General features: G+C 37.2%; 3 protein-coding genes across 3 annotated transcripts; 1 reads left to right on the forward strand and 2 right to left on the reverse strand.

The window, feature by feature from the left end:
* Positions 1-527: 527 nt before the first annotated feature.
* LOC147861735 (uncharacterized) lies at positions 528-5,576 on the reverse strand. The gene is made up of 8 exons (XM_087322794.1): positions 5,128-5,576; positions 4,577-4,637; positions 4,249-4,490; positions 2,008-2,209; positions 1,621-1,764; positions 1,429-1,538; positions 1,124-1,245; positions 528-706 (listed from the first exon to the last, which is right to left on the reverse strand). The coding sequence occupies exons 1-8, from the start codon at positions 5,494-5,496 to the stop codon at positions 640-642; spliced, it is 1,317 nt and encodes a 438-aa protein (XP_087178920.1). The 5' UTR covers positions 5,497-5,576; the 3' UTR covers positions 528-639.
* Positions 5,577-8,218: 2,642 nt separating this feature from the next.
* Positions 8,219-14,452, forward strand: LOC147861736 (Transducin/WD40 repeat-like superfamily protein). Its single transcript, XM_087323012.1, has 4 exons — positions 8,219-8,384; positions 8,766-8,947; positions 11,417-11,612; positions 12,991-14,452. The coding sequence occupies exons 1-4, from the start codon at positions 8,253-8,255 to the stop codon at positions 14,011-14,013; spliced, it is 1,533 nt and encodes a 510-aa protein (XP_087179138.1). The 5' UTR covers positions 8,219-8,252; the 3' UTR covers positions 14,014-14,452.
* A 330-nt stretch (positions 14,453-14,782) lies between these two features.
* LOC147861737 (uncharacterized) lies at positions 14,783-17,207 on the reverse strand. The gene is made up of 2 exons (XM_087323011.1): positions 17,075-17,207; positions 14,783-16,957 (listed from the first exon to the last, which is right to left on the reverse strand). The coding sequence occupies exons 1-2, from the start codon at positions 17,129-17,131 to the stop codon at positions 14,885-14,887; spliced, it is 2,130 nt and encodes a 709-aa protein (XP_087179137.1). The 5' UTR covers positions 17,132-17,207; the 3' UTR covers positions 14,783-14,884.
* Between the last annotated feature and the right edge of the window lie 8,703 nt (positions 17,208-25,910).

Consider the following 25,910-nt stretch of genomic DNA (forward strand, 5'->3'; position numbering starts at 1 on the left):
CGAGGATTTATACCATGAATCAGGCCCAACAATGGTTTCCTTATCTTGGCGAGGGAAGGATGATGGGCATGGCTATACATACCTTGATTGCGATGAGCAATGGCAATGAGTATAGATTAAGCCCCAACTCGAGAAGGTTATCGGGTTTCAATCAAATTCAACACAAACGAAAGCGAGGTCGAGGTCACATCAATACCCCTCATGATTGCTACTCTTTGTCATCGTCATCATGGTCCTCATCCTCATCCTCGTCATCATCATCATGTGAAGATTAGCATTGTAGATGTGTATAGTAATTTTAAGAAGCTTTAACTTCATCTTCACCCTCTTCCTCCTCTCGGCCCCCCCCCCAACCCCTCCCCTCGCAAGGGGTAGTGAGATTACAAATTTAGATTAACCGATAAATGTGAATCTTTACATGAAAAACATAATATATGTCAAAAGTTTGAATATCATTCTTAAGATCACGTGTAGAAATACAATCTATTCCAATGAACACACTAGGGTAGTGAGATTACAAATTTAGATTAACCAATAAATGTTTTTTGATTAAAAAATCCCACGTTTTGGAGTCTCAAGTACATGTGAAATACATATATTTACACTTCTCCATTGGATTGTTAGATCTTAAAAAAATACTCATTTCCTATCTGATATTTTGTCGAATCCTCTTGATCTTTCCTCTGCTTCTTTTCGTTTTTGTTGTCTGCATAATAAATTATAATAACATGCATTAATATCCTTAAAACTTTAATGAAAGCAAATTCAGAAATAGATAAACAAATGTGGTAAATAACATTTCCTTTTCCGTCAAAATCTAGGTTTCAAAAGTTCCCATATTTTCTTGAAACTTGAAACTCTTTCAAATCTCCCATGATAGTGTATTTGGTCAGAAATTAAGGTTCTCTCTGTTTCCTTTCTTTCAACAATATGATAAAGGAACCACAAATGACATGATAGGAATGGAAATTAATTTCTCACTTTTTTTCCCACCATATGATGAGGACCCAAACATAAAAATAACTACAGAATAATGTGACGGAAACCTAAGCAAATAAATTTGCTTAACTTACCTCTGCATAGTAATACCAAAGACTAATAGTGACTTACAAAAGAGACTTACGCAAATGAAGCATAACCTCCTCCAGCATTGGCTGTTAATAATGCCGCATGAGCACTTGCTGCTGCCATTGCAGTTTTGGCTACAGGAGGTAGCGGAGCTTGAGTTCTTGAATCAGTTTCAAGCTGAAAAGCACATACATACATTAATTAACAAATTGTGATTCTTGAATGAGCTTCAAACTTAGAATTTATATGTATATATACATGTCGATGTATGTGTACATGTACATGAACTGGCATGTGTACAGGTACATGAACATCATGTACATGTACATGTACATGTACATCTACTAATGATTAGCAAACCTTGTCCCATTTGCTCTTGCTTGACCGGCCCACGTTGGATTTTGAGAGAGCATCAGATACAGGAGCTATTACTTGATTTGCAGTGGCTGATGCGTTTATAACAGGTCCCCCTATAATTTTAACATGATTGTATAAGAACTTTGACATGAAATGAAATGAAAATTCTATTTATTTACAAACATGGAAACTCACCATTTTGTAAAGCAGGGACTTGTAAAATAGTATTTTTTGTTTTTTCCAGTAATGTAGTTTGTCCTCCTCCATGGATAAAATCAGCTCTCTGGCTCTGTTTCTTGGCTTGTTCTTTTCTTTCTTGCTCACGTCTGAATTCCAACACTGACAGTGAACAGAATAATAGCTTTCATGCACTCATAACTTGTGAAAAAATTAAGTAGCATGTTTTAATCAAGCCTTCTTAAGAGGAAAAAATAAAACATGCATTTTTTTTGTTTCATTTGCATTCTCTTCCAAGGTCTGTACAAATCAATTTCAAATGCCACAATGTTCACATTAAAATATCTGAGAAAAACATCTCTACTTACACATGGTAGAATATGGCTTAATATTAAGGCAGCTGACCTAGTATGTCGTAGAAATCAGCTGGATTATATCCATGTGGATCAAAAATCTCCTTCTTGAAACAACTTCCTATTTGGTCGATCTCCTGATATTTTACAGCCCGTTGTAAGAAATCTGGATTCCGGTAACCCTTTGATTTGCGTAACACTTCATTGAAACTTCTCCCAGCATTCTTTAGTGCTAGATATTTTGCAAACTTTTGCTGAGGTCAAGAATGAAATCAGAATCAATATTGTTACAGCATTAGCACAAACAACAGAAATGCAAAGAACAATTGCTTCTAAGAAACAGCATGAGTGAAAATAATTGTTCATACATAGTAATTGCTTAGGGTTTTGTGAATCAGAAGACTTAATTCTGTATCATTCGTAGAGAGGAGAGGATACAAACGATGAATTAATCTCCTATAATAAAACGTATGTGTATTTTTCACATGTAGATGCGTGTGCTTAATCAGCTACATTCATTATGTCATACTTCTTGGGAAGGATACAAATAATCAACTGCTTCTCCTATATTAATATATGCACATGCTTCTCACATATAGATGCATGCACTTATTCAGATACACGCATATTTCGATTTCTGCATACTCAATCTACACACTAGAACAAATTATCTCCGAGACGAATTTTGTGCAAATCGCTGCCAAACCAATGGAAATGAGGACTTGATGTTTGCATGGATACCAGTCCGGGTTCCAGAGAGAGAAGTTATAAATAATGAACTTAGGGCATTTGGAGACTCAACAAAAATAAAGAAAGTCATTTTCTATTATTATTATTTCTGTCAACAGCTTCCAGTGTTTGGCCACCCTGAGTTCCCACTCAAGTTAAGAAACTTGACGCAATCTACATTATCCACATACACACACAAACACATTGATCCTGTAATTTATTGTGAAATCACATGTCGCCTTCTTGACACTCCCATGAATGATCCAAGGTCGGATATCATGCTGAAGGCACATGACTGCAAAGATTCACTAAACCCCCTTCACATGTGGAATCTGTAAAAAAATCTGAGAAACATACTTCACACAGAAACACATTGATCCTGTAATTTACTTGAAATCACATGTCACCTTCCTGACACTACCGTGAATGATCTAAGGTCTGATATCATGCTGAAAGGACATGATTACAAATATGTACTAAATCCCCTTCACATGTGGAATCTGTACAAATCTCCGCAAAACATACTTCGCTCAATACTTAGCTTAATTTGAAGATAACCAATCACAAATTAATCTCGTCACCAGAAATCCATTATCATCATGATGGATACCTGCCATGGTGATCTTGTAGTTCCCATGGATCCACAGAGCCTCAGATTTATGAACAGGCATGATGTCACTGAGGCTCTAAAATAGCTTTTGAGGAACTATGTTAAAGAAAGATTTCTGAATGGAAATAATCTGTTGACCAACTATAGTGTAATATTTTGATATGACTCAATTCTAGTTGTATATAAATGTGAAGAATCTTCACGTGTCTTGGCAAATAGTTTTTGGCTCATTTAGCACAATGCGCGGATTGGAACAAAGCGCTTCTGTCATTGCTAACCATGTCCAAACACTTGTGAATAAACCAAGTGAGACCAACAATCCTACGATATGAATCAGACACACCATTTATTGGTTATATTTCTCAGAAACTAGCTCAAAACAATAAGATAATGCATATCTGGGTTTTTACTCCCTTGATAAAAAAATAGAATCATAGATTCAGACACAAATGCAGGTTAGACACAGCAAATTAAGACAGGAGGGAGACACATAAAGCTGTAATACAATGGCAGAAGTGCAATTTGGAGGGAACTGGACTTCAAACTATGATTTCCAGTTGACATTAGCAAACAATTCCCTCAGAATGTTACCTCAAAGGTATTAGGTTCTCATATCAGCAAGTGTCAAGGACCAGATATGATATACACCTCTGGCACTAGATGCGCACAAGTAGCTATGTTTGATTTTTGCAAGGCTTTTTAACTATGGCTTTGGCTTTTTAACACTTTATTCGAGTAAATAAAATTCAGAGAACATGGTTAGTTCACATTGATTCTTCATAAAGCTAGCTGAGAATACTACCGATATTAAGATGGATATACATCTCTTAAACCTGAAAGACCTCTTCTATTGTACCCTGCATGGACAAATTGCATTTTTTTTACAACTACAATGACACAGAACATGTTTTATTTTTTCTTATACCGAACTTCATAAAAAGCTAAACCATTTACCTGCAATTCGTCGGAACACCTTTCGGTAGGATGAGGAGGAAGAAAATCGGCCAAAGGATCTATTTCAGACGAAATTGTATTCCCATCATCAACGTCAGCCATATCTATATCTACCATCGAATTAGTGATGATAGCGCGATCTTGACTTATAACCACTTTCGATTCCTCAATCCTATCATCTGTTAGAGCATTCTTGGGCGTTAAGATTCGTCCACCAGGTGAAGTTATTTCCTCAAGAAACCCTAATAATATCATTTGTTAGTTTGAGTAAGAACATTATAGTAGAGTATTGTATAATGCAAATTGGTAAATGCATCAAGAAAGTCACCATTACTAGTCTGAAGATCTAAGTCAATTGCAGCTCTTCCTGTGCTGAGGATCTCCACCTCCTGGTAACATCATGATGGAAGAATTAATCCACAAATTCATGAAAAAAAACACATGGTTATTATACCTAATTTTACATTTCGTGTCCCCACTGAAAGCATCATAATAAAATATTGGGTTTAAGCGCTTAATTTCAAATATTCTTTTAGAATGCATGATAAAAGGTTACCCTTAAACTTCAAATATTTTACATACAGTACCCCTCCAAATAGGGACATGATGGAGAAGTCATTATAATGGTACCACTTAATGTCCAACATTTATATCAAGCATCCCTTCAAATAGCCTCCTCATGGATGAAACCATCAAAAGACATGCTAAAGGCAACATTAACCAGTAAAATTAAAATTGAAATTAGACATGCTGATGGAGAAACAAATAAATGCATGGTATTATCATCAAATGCAAGATAAACGCATGTCTACTATTAGCTCTAAAAATCAGCATTTTCCATTTCTAACAAAAAAAACACGGAAAAATATAGTCCATTACCTCGGAATGGGGAGAGACAGCAAGATCTTCATGTGCATAATCCACGATGATTCCATGAGCACCATTTCCAAACCTATCAATAAATTCTTCTGAATCTATGTGCGATTCTGATTTGACATACGATTCTGATCTGATAAAAGATTCCGATTGAGCCCACAATTCAGGAATCTCTGAGAGTGATAGCATCTGAGAAGGTCCGCCTTCTGTGCGGATTTTTCCTTTGCCCTGTTCTTTGTCTGCTACAATCTCTTCTGATCTCACTTCATCTGGGGCGTCCTCGTCGTCTTCTGTGTCGCCGTCGTCTTCTTCATCATCGTCGTTGTAGAAGGAAAGCAGGGCAATACCTTCTGCTTTCCGCTTGCCCTGCATCCTTCAGAAACCCTAATTTTTCTGGAACCCCTGATTCTGGAAAACTATATGTTATATATATAGAAATGTGGAGAGAGACAGACAGACAGACAGACGAATGAAGCAGAAATATACATCACATGGGCAAAAGAGGGAAAAGAGGATTTGAACCTACGACCTCCCAAAGAGCCCAAGAGAGAGAGAGAGAGAGCCTTTACAAACAAGAGAACAACCATGGATTGATTAGTGCTTACAGGGCTACATGGTGTTTTTTACAAAAAGTCTTTTATATCATTGCTCCGTTGAGTCTCTTGGATGCCCATTATCCAAGGTTGAAGAAGAATGGAAGTCGCAGATCTTAAAACGCAGTTCAGCATTCTAAATTGGTACTTGTCACAAATGTCTTCATTTGGAGAGGTTTGATTGGGGGATTGCCTTTGGCATTAGCTCTAAAACGTCGTGGACTAGTAACGGGTACTTGCTTCTTTTGCATTCTTCAAATGGAAGATAGTGCTCATCGTTTTATACAATGTCCGATTGCTTATCAAATTTGGAGTTACTTTTCTTAAATTTGGCAAGTTTTATCACAGTGTTACTTGACGCCTAGACAGTGGGTGTTTGCACAATTTACACCGGTTGACCTAAAATCAGAGATGGAGATCGTTTTCCTATGTTTGAGGTATTGGGGATTGGTGATGCTATGGTGTTTTCGAAAGCCAAATTATCCATGAGCTTTCTTGTCATTTTTTTCAGACCATGCACTTATCTTTGATTCCATTATACATCCAAATAGTTTTGCCATTAATGAACCAACCAGAGAGAGAGAGTTCATGCTATGATTGCAATAGAAAATTTTTGTATGGAAAGAAAGCATTGTTGAAATTGTGATCAAAATGTGCAGAGCATTGTTATCAAAGTGCGATGCTCGAATATGAAGTAAATCGTAATGGAAGCAATGGCTCACATTGAGGACAATGCAATGGACTCGAATGTGTAGCAATATATGTGGGCTCCCCCAGCGAAGAATATGATTTTTGTAGTTACGCTACAACATTTCTGAAATAATGTATGAAGAAGCATAAGCCTCCACGTTTTTCCCATCATTGGCATTGCAAGCACAACGGAATCTATTAATCCATAATGAAACAAATGGGTTGCATGTAATCTTCAAAACCATTTTTTTATATCTTGCATTAGTTCTAAAAAAAGTATAATAACCATACAATATTTAGTAATTTATGAGGATTTATGTAGTGAACCTCATTTGCTAGAGAAGTTTATTTACGCTTGAACTAAACATTTGAGACCTAAACTATTAAGCCCATGTTGTACGTAACATGACTCACAAAGACACTGACATTTCCAATGATATTGAAGAATAAACATGAGACTATGAAAAAGGTGGAATAACATAAACCTTGTTCTAGAGTTTTGCCAAACACCCCCATGTGAAAAGGGACAAACCTTTAGTAAAAGAACTATAAAAGTTGCAACTCTTTATCTTTTTCTTGATTCTTATATCTTGTTCTCCTCTTTAATCTAAGTTATAGCTTTCTCTAGACCTTTACACCTATAATTCATTGAATATCAAGGAAATCAGGGTTAAATGCTAATTAGCCAAACCTAATCGCTACTCTTTTTGTACGTGTCAAGTGATTTTCATAAATAATCAAGTTGTGGTTAGTGTTAGTATGAATGGTTTACTTTCATGTGTGTATGTACTTAACATATAGGCATTCGTGAAGGCTTAGGTTAACTTATTGATCAAGGTTGTATTAGTGAGATGAGAACGATAGTTCACGAGGTCATAGTTTGCAGGGCAAAGAACATGAGAGCGATTGAAAACTACTCTAATAGAGTATAACATAGCTTGAACCCCTTAAACATTCATGCGCCATGCCACTAGGAGATAGAACGCGTTCTTAAATCTAACTTCCTTCATTTCAATTCATAATTGCGAGAATGCAATGTTTTGGAGATGGGGAGTACGTTATAGGCATAACCTTAAGCCCTTCATAATGACATCTTCAGATGTTGTCGAGACTCTATTGGTGAGGCAATGCTATCTTCTTTCAATCCATTACTCACCAATATATAACATAAGGTAGTATTTGGTGTATGGGACACTTATTATATTTTATGCTCCTCTCATATCCTTCGGCATTTGGGGTGGTCAAGCACCCTCGATCAAATTCTTACCTCAATCTCTTGTTATATTACTCAACATTCGTTCAATCCATAATATCAAGGAGGTGTCAAGTGATGGATGGGGTTATTAAGGCCCATTTTAAATCTATTTTGCCATAGAATCAAATGCATGCAACACAATAGTTCCATTCATGTACACATATTCTTCTGATTGCCAACATGCATGGAGAATGTGGATATCTATTATGAACTGGTGCAAGATCCAAGTTATATGGGTTGTGTTGTCACCGAATCTTGTACGCCAATAACTCAAAAAACGAGTGGATAACAACTAGAATCTGTGTGTATATATCCATACATAGAACAAACACTTGTTTAGCACAGCCTTAACTAAAAACCAATGTAAAAAAACCTATACAAGTAGCCTTAACTAAAAAAATCAATGTAAAAAAAACTATGTAGTCTTTCTTTCACCAAAAGGGAAGAGAAGAAGAGAAGCCTAATTCTGTAAATTCTGCTAATATTAGTGAAGGCCTCCTCTTCCATATTCTTCTGCTTCTCCGTTTGTTCTAAATTTTTTTCCCGTGTGTGTCTGTCTGTCTGTGGCTTTCTTCCTTCTGCTCATAGCTATGGCGTCCAGAGCAGAGGCGATGGCTATGGCGATCGAGGAAGCTCGTTGGGCGCTCCGGCAACGGCATCAGGTCGAAGAAGCCGCCCATTCCCCCGCCTTGAATGCTCTGTCTATCGCTCTTAAATCACAGGTAAAAACCCGAACCCTTACCGAACACAATCACATACACTAATAGAAAGGCAAATTCTGACAAATTTTTCCGAAGCCCGAATCTAACATTGAAAAATGGCACAAACACTAATCCTAAATCTAGTTTTAACTCATGAAAATAAACATAAATACAAATAATAACAATGTAAAAACTACCAAGAGCACTAATGCTAACCGCAACTAGAAATTTCCCTAACAAGTTTTAGCATAGTCCTGGCATTGACACTTCTACAGTCTCTGACACCAATGCCAATGCTAACTCGAACACTAATTTTACTAACACTAACACTAAACCAACAGAAACACCCTCAAAATTTAACTCTAATCTTAAATCTAAGAAGAAAAATTCAAATTTTTTCAGGCTACTGGATTGCAAGAGAAGTTTCAGGAGCTTCAGGACGAGCTAGTACAGTGTTATCGGGCTCAAACTCAAGTATCAGACCAGCTCCTTGAAGAGATTGCATCATCAAAGATTTTGAAATTGGAGCTTTCACAGAAGGTTGAGACTTTGGTGCATTGTCAGAAAGAGCTTCTTTCCAATAGGTTTTTATCGAACCCTAAATCTATCTCTCTATTCTTTGTTTTTTATTAGCTTTGTTTTGTATGTAAGCCAATGCCATTGTTTTCAAACCTTGTATTGTGAAATGTAGATTCGTAAAGCCATCTTTGGAAGATAAACTATGCATTTGGGCATTTATTAAAGAAGACAGTGCTATTCTTTCAACGCTGGACATTAAGGCTATAAACCTCATGATTTAACACTTTAACATAATACCGTTATTTTGAACAACAGATGATGCTATGATTCTAGACCATTGAGTGATTTATTCTGTTGGTAAAATCTGTTACCTGTGTCTTCATATCCTAAGAAAATAATTCGTTTTTCATTCACAAAAAACGATAGAAGGCAATGTGCGAGGAAGAAAACAAAACCAAAGGAATAGATATTAGAAACGAAGGACAATTATGTAAAAGCAGCCTTCTGAACACTCTAGTAATAGTTGTCACACCGCTAACAGAAATGGGGAACACACCACTGAAAGACAAGAAAGCACCAGTGATTAAATGATGGGATTTGTACGGAAGGTCTTTCTGCTGTTATCATTCACTTGGGTAGTTTCTGTATTTGGTGTTCCAGTAGCCTTTGACTGTCTGCCTCAATGAATTGAGGATACTGTGATGTTGAATGTCATATTAATGGGGTGCTGTTAGCCAGTGGGGTGAGGTGCATCCAGTCAGATAGCATGAGGAGGTCAAATGGCTGCAGGCACATCAATCCAATTTTTGTCTTTTCTTGTTGGACCATGAGTTGCCGATCTACATAGCATCAAATAAATAATAATGGCTCGGATTTAAATTAATGAACATAATTTGAGCTAAACAGAATGCAGATCCATAGATTTGATAAAACTGCTGTTTTTTATAACTCGGTCAGTGAAGACATTTTGGTTAAAGGAAAGCTTTGAAAATATATATTGGATCGATGAGAACAGTTTCGATTGAACCAAGTATGTACAAGTTGACGGAGTCTGCAAGTTACAGGAAGAAAATGCAGATGAATGATGAAAATTAGGTGATTTGTAGATCCAAAGATTGATGTGATAGAAAAACACATTATCAGATTCAAAAGCCAAGGAGATTAAAGGCAGAGGAAGAAAGAGGAGATCAAATTGAGAGCATAACAGCTGGAGGAGAAATGCCATGTGCTGCCGGACAAAAAGGCAGAATAAATGGCTGTTATCATCTGGAACAGCTTATTGAATTGATTGAACTTTACTAACTTCATATACTATTATACCTCATGGGAATTAATATTTCTTAGGGTATACAGCAACAGAAACTAGACTCTCCTGTAGCATGACCAGTATGTAGTGCCTATGTGGGCTACTGGATTTATGTTCTTCATCATTCCTCCTATCTTCCATACAGGAGTAACCAACCTTTCATCTTTCATTGACCAATCAGCTTGTTCCGGGATTCAATTAATGCTTTCATATTTGAAAACATATTGGATTTTTGTTTACTCGCAATAATCTGTTCTTTTCAAATCGATGAAAGCCTTTTCACTTAAAACGTTTCCCTTTTCAGTGATAGGTCTAATAAAGTATTATAAATTTTGTGAAATGTCAGTGTAATGGCGCCAGTAACATAATATCTATGTTCTGGTTGTGAAAATTAGGAAAAAATAGATTTGAAATAACGGAAGTACATTTATTAGCATGCAGGGTTCTGAAATGATCCCAAACATCCTGTTCCAACGAGTTGAAACGGCCAGTTATTAAAGGAACTTCTTGTCGGTTCTCAGAGAAATATTCGTTAGGGCGGGGTTGAAAGTTTGAGTGATTTCATTCTTGCACGCACGCATGGTTATGAATAATTTTAATACAATTGGATTCTCTGCTTCTTTGAATATGCCAACAAATGAACTAGACAACAATTGGATGGTGAACAGGATCTTGATTCAATAGATGGATAAGAAAGCCTTTCATCTTGCCCGGCACCTTCTGTAAACCTCTTTGGGTGTGTAACCCAACCTCCTGTGGGACTAAAAGAAAGATAATTTTTGTTGAGTCCACAAGGTGCTAGGTTACACAAAGGGATTAGTGTGTGGTTGAAAGGTTCATCAGGGAAGGAAAGAAGCAAGTGGAAACTTGACTGGTTGTGAGTGTGAAGCTGACCATGAAACACCTCAAGCATCCTATAATGCAAGAATTAGCCCAAACAATGGAATTTACATTTCAAACCTCATGTAGCTAAATTCTATATAACAAATTAACCGATTTTGTTGTGATTTTTTGAAAGTGAGAATACAGTAAAAAACTGTCCTATGTGTGTATGTATGAGTTTGTGTATTAGTTCAGACTGTAGATAGTATATATATGTATATATGCATGTATGTGTGTGTGTATAAGCTCAGAGTGTAATTGTAAAGGTGATTTTTTGTCATTATCTTATGTTTATGCTAACATTATCTTTCAAGGTGGTTCCAATAGTCTAAACAGGTTTTGACAGGGAAGAAGTTGCAAGGCTGAGAGGAGAGCTAGAGGAGAAATCACGTGCTCTTGATCTTATCATTCCTGAGAATGAAGAGCTTCGGAGGGAGATGCAATCACTCGAAGAAAGGCTGAAGGCTGTCGAATATGATAGCAAGACATTGATAGATCGGTGGATGTCACAGAAAATGTTAGATGCTGAGAGGCTCAATGAGGTATCAATTAATCACTTGCACAAATTTTCAGAGAGATCAGGGAGGTATTTGGAGTTCGCTTATACATATAGCTATCATATGGATCTCACAAATATCAGAGTCATGTAAAAATCAGTATTCACATTGATTCCATCAAAATTATAGAAAATGCAGGGATCTTAGACTAACTCTCACGCAGCAAGATCACTTAGAGGACTTAAGGGAAAATCAGTAGATTAGGAAAAATGGGCTTGTGATTACAAAGATGTAGACTGATTTATATAACCAATATGTACAGGTAACTGGAAACCCAACAGTCACTTAACTAGGTTCACACTATTCTAACTATGTTCACAGCAAAGCTTTCATAGTATACACATTAAGTGTAACAGATCCCCCTGAAGTGAAAGGTGTGAACTTAAATGTTGTCACTATCCAGGTGTTGGAAGAATACTCAGGTCCTTGCGAAAATATTCAAACTATCCTATGTTGTGATTAAAAATATCTAATACAAATATGTACAAACTAGTACCTATGTTGGTCGGATCAAAATATTAAAGAAGTCCGCGTGTAAACCAGTACCCACCATGCACATCAAGATATAAAAAAATATTATCATATTTATGATATCCATATTGTTCACATAAAAACAATGTAAGAGGATACTTTAGAAATCGAAAAAGTTTGTGCATGAAGCAGTACTCACATTGTTCACAGCATATTGTATATAAACTATTGTCCACATGGTTCATGTCAAAAATATCAAATACAATTGTGTCAAAACTAATGCACATAGATAACACAAAAGCCATCTTTGTAATTTCACATCCTTCTTGATGGGTAGAGTTCCTGATCAAGTCCTCTTTAGTATGTTACACACAAAAAAATCCCATCTTTGCTGCTTAATGTGTTTGGATAACCTCTTGTCTGGTATGTCGTCAAAATACTTTATTTTCTCATATAGAGGAAGTCCAAAGAATGAAATAGTATCAATCATCATCATATTGGAGAGTTGGTAAATTTGTTCATGTCCATTATGATGAGAAACTTTTGGGATGATAAAATTTCTGTCCCCATTTGACATCCCGTCTTCTATAGAAAGTGGTAAATATGTTGCATAGTTTTTTCATACCTACATAGAAACCATGAAGTTCTAGTGTTTAATCTGGAATCATGATCATGTACATGTGACATCAGTTACTACTGTTTTTATTCCAGTAAAAGAGATTGATCCCTGAAACAAAACAAAACTCTGACTATTCATTTTATTCCATAGATATGGCCTGTCATCCACTGTTTTTTAACTTAGCTAGGGCCAAAACCACATAGATTCACATGTCTTATACGCAAATGATGCTTCACATTGATTGTTGACTTGTGCTTGTTTTGCATAATGCAGGCAAACGCTATGTATGAAGACCTTCTTGCAAGATTTAAGGCGGGTAGGTTGGAAGAGCTCGCAAAACAACAGGCAGATGGTATTGTAAGGCACAGTGAATCAGGGGCAGAAGAGTATGTCGAATTGAGAAATCCAACGCATTTGATTCGGACACTTCAAGCCCATGAAAAAGGATGCACCACGGCTATTTTTCAACATAATAGCGATGTTTTAGTGAGCGGAGGAAATGATAAGTTTGTCAAAATTTGGAATACAAAGTCGGGTGCAATACTAAGCTCACTTTCAGGATGCTTGAGCTCTGTGTTGGACTTGGCTCTACCAGCTGATAACAAGTTTGTTCTTGGAGCTGGTGGAGATCACAAACTCTACTTTTGGGAGATTCTTTCCGGACGAATTCGCCATCTCTTAACGGGTCATGCTGAGAAAGTCTGTGCTGTGGACATCAGCAAAGTCTCTAATAGAACATCTGTTAGTGGGGCTCATGATAGAACCATGAAGATTTGGGACCTACAGAGAGGCTATGCAGTGAACACCGTGATATGCCATAGTAATTGTAACGCCTTACGCTTGTGCTCAGATGGATCTTTATTTTGTTCTGGACACATGGATGGTACTCTACGTTTTTGGGATGTGAGAACAGGGAAACCGGCCAATGAGATTGCAGCACATGGACAGATTATAACCTCGGTTTCGATATCGAGGAGTGGTCGGATGGTTCTTACAAGTGGAAGAGATAATCAGCATAATCTATTTGATGTACGAACAATGGAAATAGTGGCCTCTTTTAAAGCCCAGAATCATCGTGTATCGAGCAATTGGAGTAGATCATGCATTAGTGCTGATGAGAACTACATTGCTGCTGGTTCAGATAGTGGGTCAGTGTCAGTTTGGAATATAAAGAAAAATGAAGTAGAGAGTACACTTTTGGGTCATTCAACCTCGGTATTAGCTTGTGCTTGGAGTGACATGGGGAAACCTTTGGCCAGTGCTGATAAAAGTGGCATTGTCCATCTTTGGCATTGAAAGAAGCATATGATGTATAGTCATTTTGTATGTGCCATAACCCGTTCTTTATATATCTTTGTCATTGAAACGTCTATTCCTTCAGAATTGCTAAACTACAGATATAAAATACAGCCAGCCCAAGCGTTTTTACATGGAGCTTTAAGCAAATGCCTGGGAGAAGAAAATTTCTTCATAATGTAGCAAAATGAAGATGCTTCCACAAAACATGCCTATAGACAATCATTGTCAAAGAGATGGTTATTCAGTGTACTTCAATGTTGTATTCTTTTAGGGGATGCCAGTTGCTTATTGGTTCTCTAAAAAGGAGTGCTATGTTCTTTACTTACAGACTCAAATTCTTTGCATTAGGTTAATGGTTTGCCAAGACCATGTCTAATATGATTCCAAAAATAAATGATAGTGTAATCCTTAAGTGGCTTGCTAGTGTTCATTGTTATTGTTAAACTTAGTATATGTTTAATTTATAATTTTCTAGTATGTGCTTAAACCCACTCACTCAAGGCATATTTTTCAGTCTTAGTATATGTTAAACCATTGCAGTAGTGTAGGCATGACTTGCTGTCATTGAGTGTTTTCATGTTGCTGACATATTATAGGTCATGCACATGAGCAGCATCCACAATTTCCATAGACTGGGATTTGTCTCAATTTGGTTTCACATGTGTTTTAGGCGTTAATTGCATTCTGGAAAGTGTATTAAACCTCTAGTATTTTACGTGATCCCCTAAACAGCTTGGTCACTCGATACCAGGTGATAAAACAGCAATTTGAAACAGGAAACCATGTTAGACGGCAAATTAGTAAGTAAGATTACAAGCAATGATTATCAGAAACTCCTAAGAAAATAAAAGCGTAAGAGGAAACAAATTCATGTAACAGAGAGGGGTTGAGGATGGGGAAACCCCCAAGGGCCTGTATAAGAACTATTCGACCAATACTGGTCCTCGGAAAGGCCTCCAAATAGCTTAAACCCCTTGAATGCCTCTAATACTAAACTCAAGTCAATATCTTCCTCTCTAACCTTATCATTTTCTTGTTCATTATCCACAGTCTTCCTTTCATTACTTTCACTTATAATCTCCTTTTCATTTTTACTAGCAATCAATCCTTCCACCACATTATCACACTTAGCATCACCCATCTCTATGCTCGTAGAACTGATCCTATCCTTACTCGCATTGGTTGTTGTCTCTTCCATATTTTTTGCCTGCCAATGACGCTTTTCATCATAATGGCTATGCCAACTTCTAGCCTTCCTCATTTTGTGGAGCTCATTTTGCTCCTCTATAATCTCTTCAGAGATGGTTGATAAGAGCTTAGTATAAGCTTTATGAATAAGTTTTGAAAGCCTAACTGCCGAAGCTTTGGCTTCTTCTCTTGCAATCTCCAGATCTCCACAATACCCATCTTGCAGACAAGCATCTAAGAACAAGGAAGCCTTATCCGGACTATGCTTTAGAGAGATCAAAAGATAGGCTTTCTCAACATCTTCCATAGTACAATGCTCAGGCATGCCGAGTATGGTTCGAGCATCAAGCATACACACGCCAGGAGAAAGCCTCCTTCTAATAGCTATAATCTTATTGTTGATGTATTCTAACCCAGATAACATGTCAGAATCTGAACCGTTCAGTTGAATCTCGACGGTCCATTGTGTGGATGGGCTTGGAGCACCACCCAACCTTGCAGATCGATACCGAAGATTTGCTTCGAACACCATCTTGAGTTGTTGTAAGTCAAGGAGGCATTCAGTGAAGCTTCTCACCAATTCATGTAAAGAGGCTCTAACACTAAGAGCCTTGGTACATTTAGGGTTTAGGGTGAGGGTTCGGTTGCAATCAGCGATGGCATCGACCACTCTCCCCATAGCCTGGTAAGCTATAGCTCTATGCAAATAACAATCAGTGATGAACCAAGGAGGGGCAGCTCCTTTATGACCTTCGATAAGCTTAGTTAAATGTCTCACAGATTCAGAATAAAGGCCAGATTCAAGAGCAACGGATGCGGCGGCCCTTCGCCGAAGAAGCAGCTTTATGTTTGCAATCATGCTGTTGATGACATTGAAATCTGTTGACAGTGTGGTACAAGCAGAGACATGGAGCTTGTGATTCTTTTCGTGACGAGAATGGGATCTCACATCCTTTGTGTTACCATTCCGTCGGCGGGTGCCCAATTCATCATCACTCATATCATTCCTATTGGAGCAGAAATCATCACCTCTGATACCTTCCCGACTGTTGGAACGTCTGATAACACAACTCTGAATGTTGCATCTTTTACCATTACAATTGTGATCTCTTCTTGTGATACTATTCCGATTATGATCTCTTTTTATGACACCATTCCGGGTGTGATCTCTCATTTTGATGCTGTTATGGTTGCACTCTATAATTACAGCATTCCGATGGCAACAGAAATCATCGTCCCTGATATCATTGCTACGCCTTCGAGAGGCCTCTAATGCAACTTTCTTACCCTTCCGAAGAAGAATCGTGGCATCTTCCATCATTCCCAAGTGATAACAAGCTTGGCCCAAGATCAAATACCTCCATTCCAACCGACTATAAGCATCTCTTTCACTATTAGTTTTCTTACCGGAAGAGGATTTTCTCCTGAGGAGTGATGAATGGATGCAAAAGCACTTCGTCGAGGTTTTTGCTTTTGCATTGAGTTTGTCGAGGCATTCAACGGGGTTATTCTCATTGCCATTGTGGTTGAGATTGGTATTGTTGTTCAGACTAGGAAGGAATGGGTGCAGCAAATCCACAACCTCTTTGAAGCGATTGAAGTGTAGCAAAGCTCTGGCTTTGAGCTCTAATGGCTTCTCCCAATCGGGGAGAATCTGAAGGGCAGAGTTGAGGGAGGAGATGGCATCCTCTGCTTCTTCACAGAGACCAGAGGAGAGGAGCTTGGTGGCATTGTGGAGGTGGGCCTCGGCAATCTGCAAGGAGGGGAAGGAACATGGGGTTAAGAGAGAATCAACGGAGAGAGAGAGAGAGAGAGAGAGAGAGAGAGAGAGAGAGAGAGAGAGACATAGAGGCCTGGGGAAGCAAATTACCTGAGCTTTGCCAAAGTAGCCATGGCGCTTGAGGAAGGAGATGAGGGGAAGAGGCATTAGAATGTAGAGGATACAGAGAGATACAGAGAGATACAGAGAGATGGAGGGCCAGTACTAGTAACACCACCATATATCTGTAATCTGAATGTATGTATATGGTCCCTTTCTCTGTATCTCTGTATCTCTCTGTTCTGTCTCTGTTCTCTCTGTTCTCCCTGTCTCTCTCTCCCGCCTCGTCATGCTCTGTTTCATTGCTTCAATTTTCTTTTATTTTCCATAATTTGTTTGTTCTATTTATCGATTGATTTTCCGCAATGTGAAGGGGGGGGGGGAGAGACAAAGAACGCAAAACGCAAAAAGCAAAAAGCAAAACGCAAAACGCAAAAAGCAAAAGACCCCATCGCCCATCATCATGCATCGCCTCTGTTCTTCGCTTCTTCTTCTTCTTTTTGGCACGTGCGAATTCACCCCCTCTCCCATGTTTATATTTCTCTTGCGGAAGAAGTTTTTGTTTTTGTTTTTGTTTTTTTTTGCGAAAGAGGATTTGCATTTCTTGCTTTTCGTAGGATTTGCGTTTTTGCTTTTCGTTTTGCGTTTTGCTTTTCTTTTTGCCTTCCTTTCACTCGAAAAGCAAGTTACTTGTTTACATACCTCGAATTTTTAAAATAAATTTATTTTTTCCCCTTTAAATCATATTATTCCAATTATTTTTCCGTCCGGCCACGTCATTTATGTATTTATCCGGCTTTTGATTGAAGCCTGCTTTATTATTTTTATTATTTATTATTTATTTTTGGCCCAATGGGAGAACGCCACGTCCCGTCATCCACAGCCTGTGTCTCGAAATATTCTATTTTGTTCGGCCTTGAATTATTTTTTTATGTCGCGTTTAAATCAAAAATAAAATGTGATGGAAAAGCTCCATTTTCTCATTTCCCTCCATTTTTTGTAGATTTTCTTTTCTCTTGCAAAGCAAAAGCAAAAGAAAAAGCAGCAAGCTTTTTCTGCTTTGTGTCCAAAGCTTTTCTGGCCAACTAAACCACAAAATTGACACTTCTAGGGCTTTAACGTTAACGTTAATGTAAAGTTCGAATTAGAAGAAGAATAAGAAGAAAGAACAACCAATACAAATTACTTCTCAAGGTTTGGCCTCTCGGAGATTTGATCCAAAATCGCTCTTTTTTACGCTTTCCCTAGGAAAATAGAACAAAATCCGTGGTTTTCTATGCTTCTCTTTTTGGGGGGATGTAAAGTTTTATTTATTTTTAAAACCCATCAACTTGTTAGTGCTTTGATCCCTGGTGGTGGCCAGTAAAGACAATCATACGTTTTTAATGCTTCATTTCGACCCGAAAAGTTGTCCCGTCTCTCTTGCCCCCCCCCCCCCCCCACAATAAGGAAACCGCGGAATCTCGCCCACCATCTCTAATTTAGCTTCTTTCTTTTACTTGAAAACAAGCAAGCACAACACAATTCAAAACACATATAATGTCTCTTTTCCACAAGAAAGGTTGGACCCTGTCCCACGGCACACTAGTAGGTGCAAACATATGGCCAAAAAGGGACCGGAGAGAGATTAAGAATGTTTGGCTCCTCGTGTGACCAACATTGCCACAACTCACACAAAAAGAACTTTTTTTAAGGGAGTTTGCACGCACGATTGGCGCGTTGTGATTCAGATCCCACTGACCATCAAGAGGAAGAGATTTGCCCATATGGACCCCACTCAACATCAAGTGGGGATTCCCCATTTGGCTCCCACTCACATGAATCACATCGCCCCCCCTCCCTTTCTCACATGTTATTACACTCACTCTTGCAAAGATGTTAAAATAAATGCCAATGAAGAAAAAATATGTCCATGTTCTTTCGTTGTAGATTTTACTTCAATACCAATGTGTGTATAGGTTGTTGTCTACGTTACAAATTGATGAAACTCCACAAATTCGGCTCTTTGTAATGTAATTGCTATGTACTTTTCATTCACATTATTATCGAAGGATCCTAATTTCATGGCTAATACTGCGCGAGAATTACATACCCATGAAGTGCCTTGGATATTGGGTCCTCGGTTATCATAAGTGAAGGAAGATTTTATAACTAATATTTAGTGTCCCAATAAGGGTATATTTTGAGGTCACAACTATGATTACATTTTATCGAGGTGAACATTGAAACAAAAATTATAAAGAAGTTTAACATAGATATTATCCAACTTTTACTATTTAATGTACTAGCGTCATGGTAGTAGCACTCAAGTCGCTAAAATGGTTTGGGATATAATTTGACTTGGCTACAATAGAGAATGAAGAAATTCTTGTGAAAGTTGCATCCTCAAGTGGCTATATTATTGAAATAGCAAGGCTTTCTACACAATCATGCGTGATCAATATCAATATTGATGTGAGATCCTTCAAATCATAACTCGAATCAAACGCTTTCAAGACAAATGAGACATTTCCATGAAATTTAAGATATATCCAAGACATTCAAATTGTTTACGAATTAGGTAAATATGAACTCCATGTGATTTTGTAAATGATTGACTCCAAGGACATGTTATTATCTTGTGGTAAATATTGTAGAGTGGCTTTGCAATTTTTCATTTGTTATTAATATTTAAGAATATATGACATTCAAAGTAGACTAAAGACGGGAAATTATGAAGTCTAGGAAATTATGTGAGCAATATTTCGAAGTAGAAAATGTAATTTGTGATTGGCCTTGATGTATTGTTTTCAAAGATGTCAGATAAAATGGATCTAGTGGTACAATTGATATGCAAGATGCAAATTATGCAAAGGGGAAGAAATAATTGATTGACAAAGTCCTTCTTTGAAACTTGGAAATTCTATTGGAGTCACATGCTCCACACATGCTCCCATAAGGAGAATGGCACGAAAACAAACAACTCATTATGAATTTTTGTGGTAAAAAAAGGAGATATTCACATTCAAATATCTTAGAGGGAATGAAACAAGTGATTCTTTTAACAAATTTCCAATCATGAATTCTAACTTCTACTCTAGATGTGGTATGATCAATGTGGATTCTAGAGTTATAATACATTTGTATCATGAGAGAGTGCTAGTTGCAAGAAATCACATTTCTATTTTCCCTTGAATAGTCCTATGGTACTAGTAATTCTACATTCCTAACTCATGCGTAGTAACGTGAATTCTACCCAAACAACTTGTTCAAGGACAAGGTTTAAGCTAGCATAGCCAAATGATACTTTTTCATGATACTTGTAGTGATGATAAGCTTCCATTTCAATCTTATTTAACCGAGTTGTCATCAAGGTGTGACACTAGTAAAACGAAAGGAAAATTAACGTAACAAACTTGGTGCTATACATGCGATTTACTTAAGGTGTCGAGATCACTTTTGCCAAATTAAACTAGTAAAAAGGACGAAGCTAAAACATTCCCGAGGGGTATGTATGTCATGTCTAGATAGTTTTTTTTTGCGCATAAGCTATCTTTTAGGAATATGTATTTCCACTTGCAAAATGCATCATTGTTGGGGCAAAGATCTCGCGTATATCAATAGTTGAGAACTCTAAAATGAACAAGGTTTTCCTTAGCCCTAGACTAAAATATTCTGTCATAGCCTAAGTACACATATGTTTCCGCCATTAATAGCCCACAATATTGTTGGCACACATGTGGAAATAACAAACTTCGAGTGTTGGGAATATCTTTTGGAAAAGGAAAGGATGCCACTTGAAAGCCCACTCCATCAATAAAATGTTCAGTTAATTCATGCAGCGCATAGTTTGCATCTAGTTTAATTATTAACATTTTTGTTTTGAGGACTAGTAAAATCAACCTTCTTAGAATAGTTTAGGAGGTACAACTAACACCCTTGAAAATTGAGCTCACACAACTTTTGGGATTATGCACATATACTATCTATTAGATTGTCCTTGCTCTACATAATTATTCCATATCGAATGTTTTTTCTCGTCATTTTAACCTTTAAAATGGAATCTCTATTTGTAAATTAAGCATTGTTAGTGAGGGGCACATGTCCACCAATTCCACTATATATCCTTTGATCAAGAATTCCAAGAAGAAAACATATAACATAACAAGTTGCAAGAATCATTATATTAAAGGATTTCCATAAATCTCGTAATCCTACCTGTACATAGTTGTAGTTGTAGAGATCAATGTAGTTGAGAGCTCAAAGCACTTCCATAATGTTGAACTGTAAATGGAAAGAAAACCTAAAGGTCTTGTGTTTAGGGTTTTGTTAATGTTATCACATGATAACATGTTTCCCAACGTAGCAACGATACAATCTAGGGTGTATTGTTTTGTACTCTATTGCCTATATTTGGTTTAATAGTTGACGGATAATTTTTGTCACTTTAATGAATCACATGAAAGCTTTTTAGAATAGTGCACGTGCATCTTTCAAATGGACTTCTCAATGGCGTTTTTATTTTTGTATATTTGACTATAGATATTTCTATTAGTATTGTGGGTGGAGTTGGAAAATGTCTACTTCTAAAGAGGTAGAAAAACTAATAATGGAATCCAACATCTCATAAACTTCAATTTTTTAGTTAGAAATAGGTGAGTTACTTAATTATGTGCTTCAATTTACTCTTTTCTCAATCATATGATGTTGTTATATTCATCAATAAATAGATTCTCAAGATTAGGGGTTATTAGAGGATGAGATATGGTTGAGTACTTTAGGAAACGTGAAACATTAGCACAACACAAGATAATTGATGGTGATTAGAGTAGTCCTTGGTTGAACTTACACAAATGGATCATGAGGAGGAACATCACATTTGCTATTTGTTGTTTTTCCTCTCATATTGCATGTGTTGGGATTTCCTTCCTTTTTAAAGATCCTTTTTGCTGTTGTATCCTCAATTGAAGCTTCTTACATGAGTAATATCCCATTCAATTCTAGGTTTTCAACATTAAGCAAATCGGGCAAATGTCTCCATAGCTTCAACTTCAAAATTTTCATGCATAATAACATGCAATTTTCTTCTTTTGGTAAAATTTGCAAAAAACAAACCAACATCAAGGAGTAGGCTTAACATTGAAAGAAATCATGTAAAGGAATTAGTGTACAAAAGAAAAATTGTTGGTTTACTTTTTCTCGTTAAAGGGATTGAATGAGAGTTTAACAAACATTGTGGCCATACCAAAGTTCTATAGGAAAACAAGTGGCATGAAGGACACATGAAAACTTATATTATCATGTCAAATGTTTTGTCACATCGTAAAAACCAACTTACAATCATGCAATGATGGCTCGACTATTACCTTAAGTTGGAGAAAAATGACCTCGTTTACCCTATTATTTAGTCAAGATTGTTGCATTATATTACTATGGTAGTTTTCTCATAAGTTATGGTTGTCATTAATAGTTGACTGGGTATTGGTATTGTGATGGATTATAGCTTTACTATCGTATTTTGCTCATAAGCTATGGATGTTTGCATACTAAATTTAGGGTACCATTGCTATTTAACATAATTCTGTACTACAATACTTTTCTAAGAAGTGATGGGGTTCTGATGTTGTTATCTACACATCCTTGCATATAATATACAAAAACACATTTGATCATTATCAAGGGCAATCCTGACTTATGCATACAATGTTGACATCCACATGACCAATACACTGGAGTGTCACCAAGGCTAGACTAGTTTACCTTTTAATTATGCTTGACAATGCTTCATTCTTTTATTGTTTCATGTTCTAAAATGGTTCTCCATATGTAAACTTGGAAAGATAATGTTTAATCCACAATAAATGGTGTCATAGGGGCACACACAATTAGTTATGATATCAACATCTACACATGCAATTTAGGCGAAAACTTGCAATCAATTATATTGTAAACTTGCAATTTTGCAGTCACGCCTTGCACCAAGCTTGTGAGGCTAGTATGTGGTTTGATCTAGGTCTAATGTTCTTCAATGAGAGGGAAACACATAGAATAATTTTAGCTTACCCAAGGGAGGCCTACTCTCTTTGTTCTCATCTATAAGAACTCTTGAAATGCTGTTCAAACTATTTATTGAAAGGCCACAATGTTTATGTATGAATTAACCTCTCAATTTAATGTATGACATCAAGTTTTTCTGTCGAGGTTACGTTTCACTTACTTTAGGCCACGAAGAGGGGCCAATTAAACATGGATCTCAAAACCTAGTTTCTCACGCCAATTGGAGGATAGATTTAGCGTATCCATGTTGAAGGCGTGGTGTGACATTAGATAAGGGCTCAAGTATGATCAACCTAATTCTGAACCTGCCTGGCTTAGTCAACATATCCTATGGAACCCATTAAGGGACTGTCATGGGGATACATTGTAGAAGGTCCAGGAAAGAGTATAGAATGTTGGAGATGGTTTATGTCATTGCTAATACAAGATCAAGCCAACATACTCCATGGAATCAGGGGTGGGTGGACTATGAGGTCTGAAATCATTAACACTCTATTGCTTAGGGAAGTTGCTAATCAAAGGACGATTATGGAGAAGAGGATAGGCTACGAGGAAGAGGGCTCTTTGATCCCAAGAGTTACGGAACCATCTGACAGGATCGAAGGCCATGAATTGCGAGACAATGAGGCACTAACATTGAATACGATAATTCGAGTACTCACATATATTGGTCATAAATGGATTATAGATCCTGATCCGATCAAAGTACAACCAGAATGAAACATATATACTCATGAGAAGACATGACTATGTAAGATCAATTGGGACCCTTTGCAATGGATGTGGCACGATTCTTATCCAGGTCAAGGAAGCAAAGCCATCCCTTTCTTCCAATTCATGACAAGATTGGGACACCACATTCTAGCCGCTCAAACTGCTTGAGAGCCAATTGCTACAAAGGTTTGGCACACACATCATGTTCCTCACACAATCATTACTAAGTTTTGGCAGAAAATTTGGAAACAACATCACGCGAGGTGAATTACCACGTTCCAACGGCTATTAATACATAAGGCACTACTGGTTGGAGCATGACAACGTGGGAACCTTAGCTCTCCTAATTGTCTAGTGTGCCCAAATGCAACATATTCAATCTGGCACGCTCTGTGGGAATGCCCATTGGCAACCTATTGCAATTATGCCACGTGCAAGGCACAATCAAGTGGGGAAATGTATGTTGGTTACCATGGTAGGCCCAGTCGACGGTTATGAGCATCAAGAGGAGGGGATGACTTTGGTGATAAAATCACAAGAGGTTTTTTTCCCACCATCGACAATATCCACTCAACTCCTATTACTGCCAAATCTCAAGTTGTGTTGGAATTGGTCAACCCAATAAATCTTTGGACTCTATGGAAATAGCGGTGTAGACTGGTCTTCTCCAACCAAATAATGCATCTAGTAATGTTAATGCAAGAGATATGGAGTGAAGTTGTAGCCACTATAAAGAGCCAATATGATGGCCTCAAGGGCGGCTCCGATGGAGTTGAAAGACAACGACTAGCCTTCATCCAACAATGGTCATCCTCTCCTTTTCTTGAGTCAATGGGCATCCACATAAGATTGAACTATTGCATCCCTACAAAGATTTGTATATAACACTCTCATCTGAAAATTTTTATAACTAATGGAAGGATTTTGTCTTTTTGAAAAGAAAGAAAGAAAGTTTTTCTGTAGCATATATCTTAATAATGATACGGTCGGTTGTTAAACCTAGTTTATATACTTTTCCACGCACAAAAAGAACGAAAACAAGCAACTTATGAATATCCTTGATTTCCCAATGGTAGACAGAAGAAGCACTACAAAGCAAACAATTAAAGTTGCACAATACACATTAAATGTCAGGCTTGTTATTTGGTTGTTTTAACATAGAGAATCACCAATGATAGTTTCACCTCTGACCATGGCCTAGCAAAGAATAACGATTAACTTTAACTACTTGGAGCTTAAGGATGATTACTTGCACTCACACTCGTGAAATATAGGGATTAACAATTGCAGATGTGAGTGCTGATGTCGGTTTAGACACACAAATGGAATTAGTAATCACATCAAAGCAACAAAAAATAGTTGTGCAAAGTCAGGGTGGGAATTTGACGGGTGTCATGCTCGTCAAAGGCAAAATTCCTCATAACAAACATACACATAATAATAATGCCCATCAAATGACATATAAAATTTAAATTTCCATTTTCATGTGAAAGGCCCCTACAAATTATGCCTGTCAAATGACATGCTAAAATTCTATTTTCCATGTCATATATATTATATTAAAATGTGTCACTTATTATAGATACCATGAAGTGTGTATAGTAATATATTTATACTATATGTTTTTTTCCCAAAAAATTATATGTTTTTTATAAAATGCTGAAAATAATATCATCATCATGTAATAATGATATATATTGCTGGTGGATCCGGTTCACCAAAGTAAGGCTTTACTCGGTAAACTCCTGGTGTGAAGTCTACAACCCGGACCAGAATTGTGGAAGTTGCTTCTGAGGGACAGAGCTGAACTCAGGTGCTCGAGGAATGGTGACCCTTGGAAGGAAAATGTGTGGTGGTTGTTCAGTCCAGGCTTAAAGTTAAAATAACCGACTAGCATGGTCGAGAGGAACACCATCATGAGCGCTTGGTCGAGTTTAAGAGAAGGGTTGGTCTGAATGCAGCCGAAAACGATGGATGAACAACTCCAACAACACCTGTTTTGGAACCCTAGGATTAGAAGTGAAGACAATATGATGCTTGGAAAGAATTTTTTTTTGCCATGGGAGCAAATGTTAGGGTACAATGTTAGTTCAGTAAGAGACTGGGAGGCTTTTAAAATGAAGAGGAGGGAGGGTTA

Source organism: Azolla caroliniana, unplaced genomic scaffold, assembly GCF_043228905.1.
Source record: "Azolla caroliniana isolate FFs.n. ecotype wild unplaced genomic scaffold, voAzoCaro1.0.p SCAF_7, whole genome shotgun sequence".
In the NCBI taxonomy this organism is placed as follows: domain Eukaryota; kingdom Viridiplantae; phylum Streptophyta; class Polypodiopsida; order Salviniales; family Salviniaceae; genus Azolla; species Azolla caroliniana.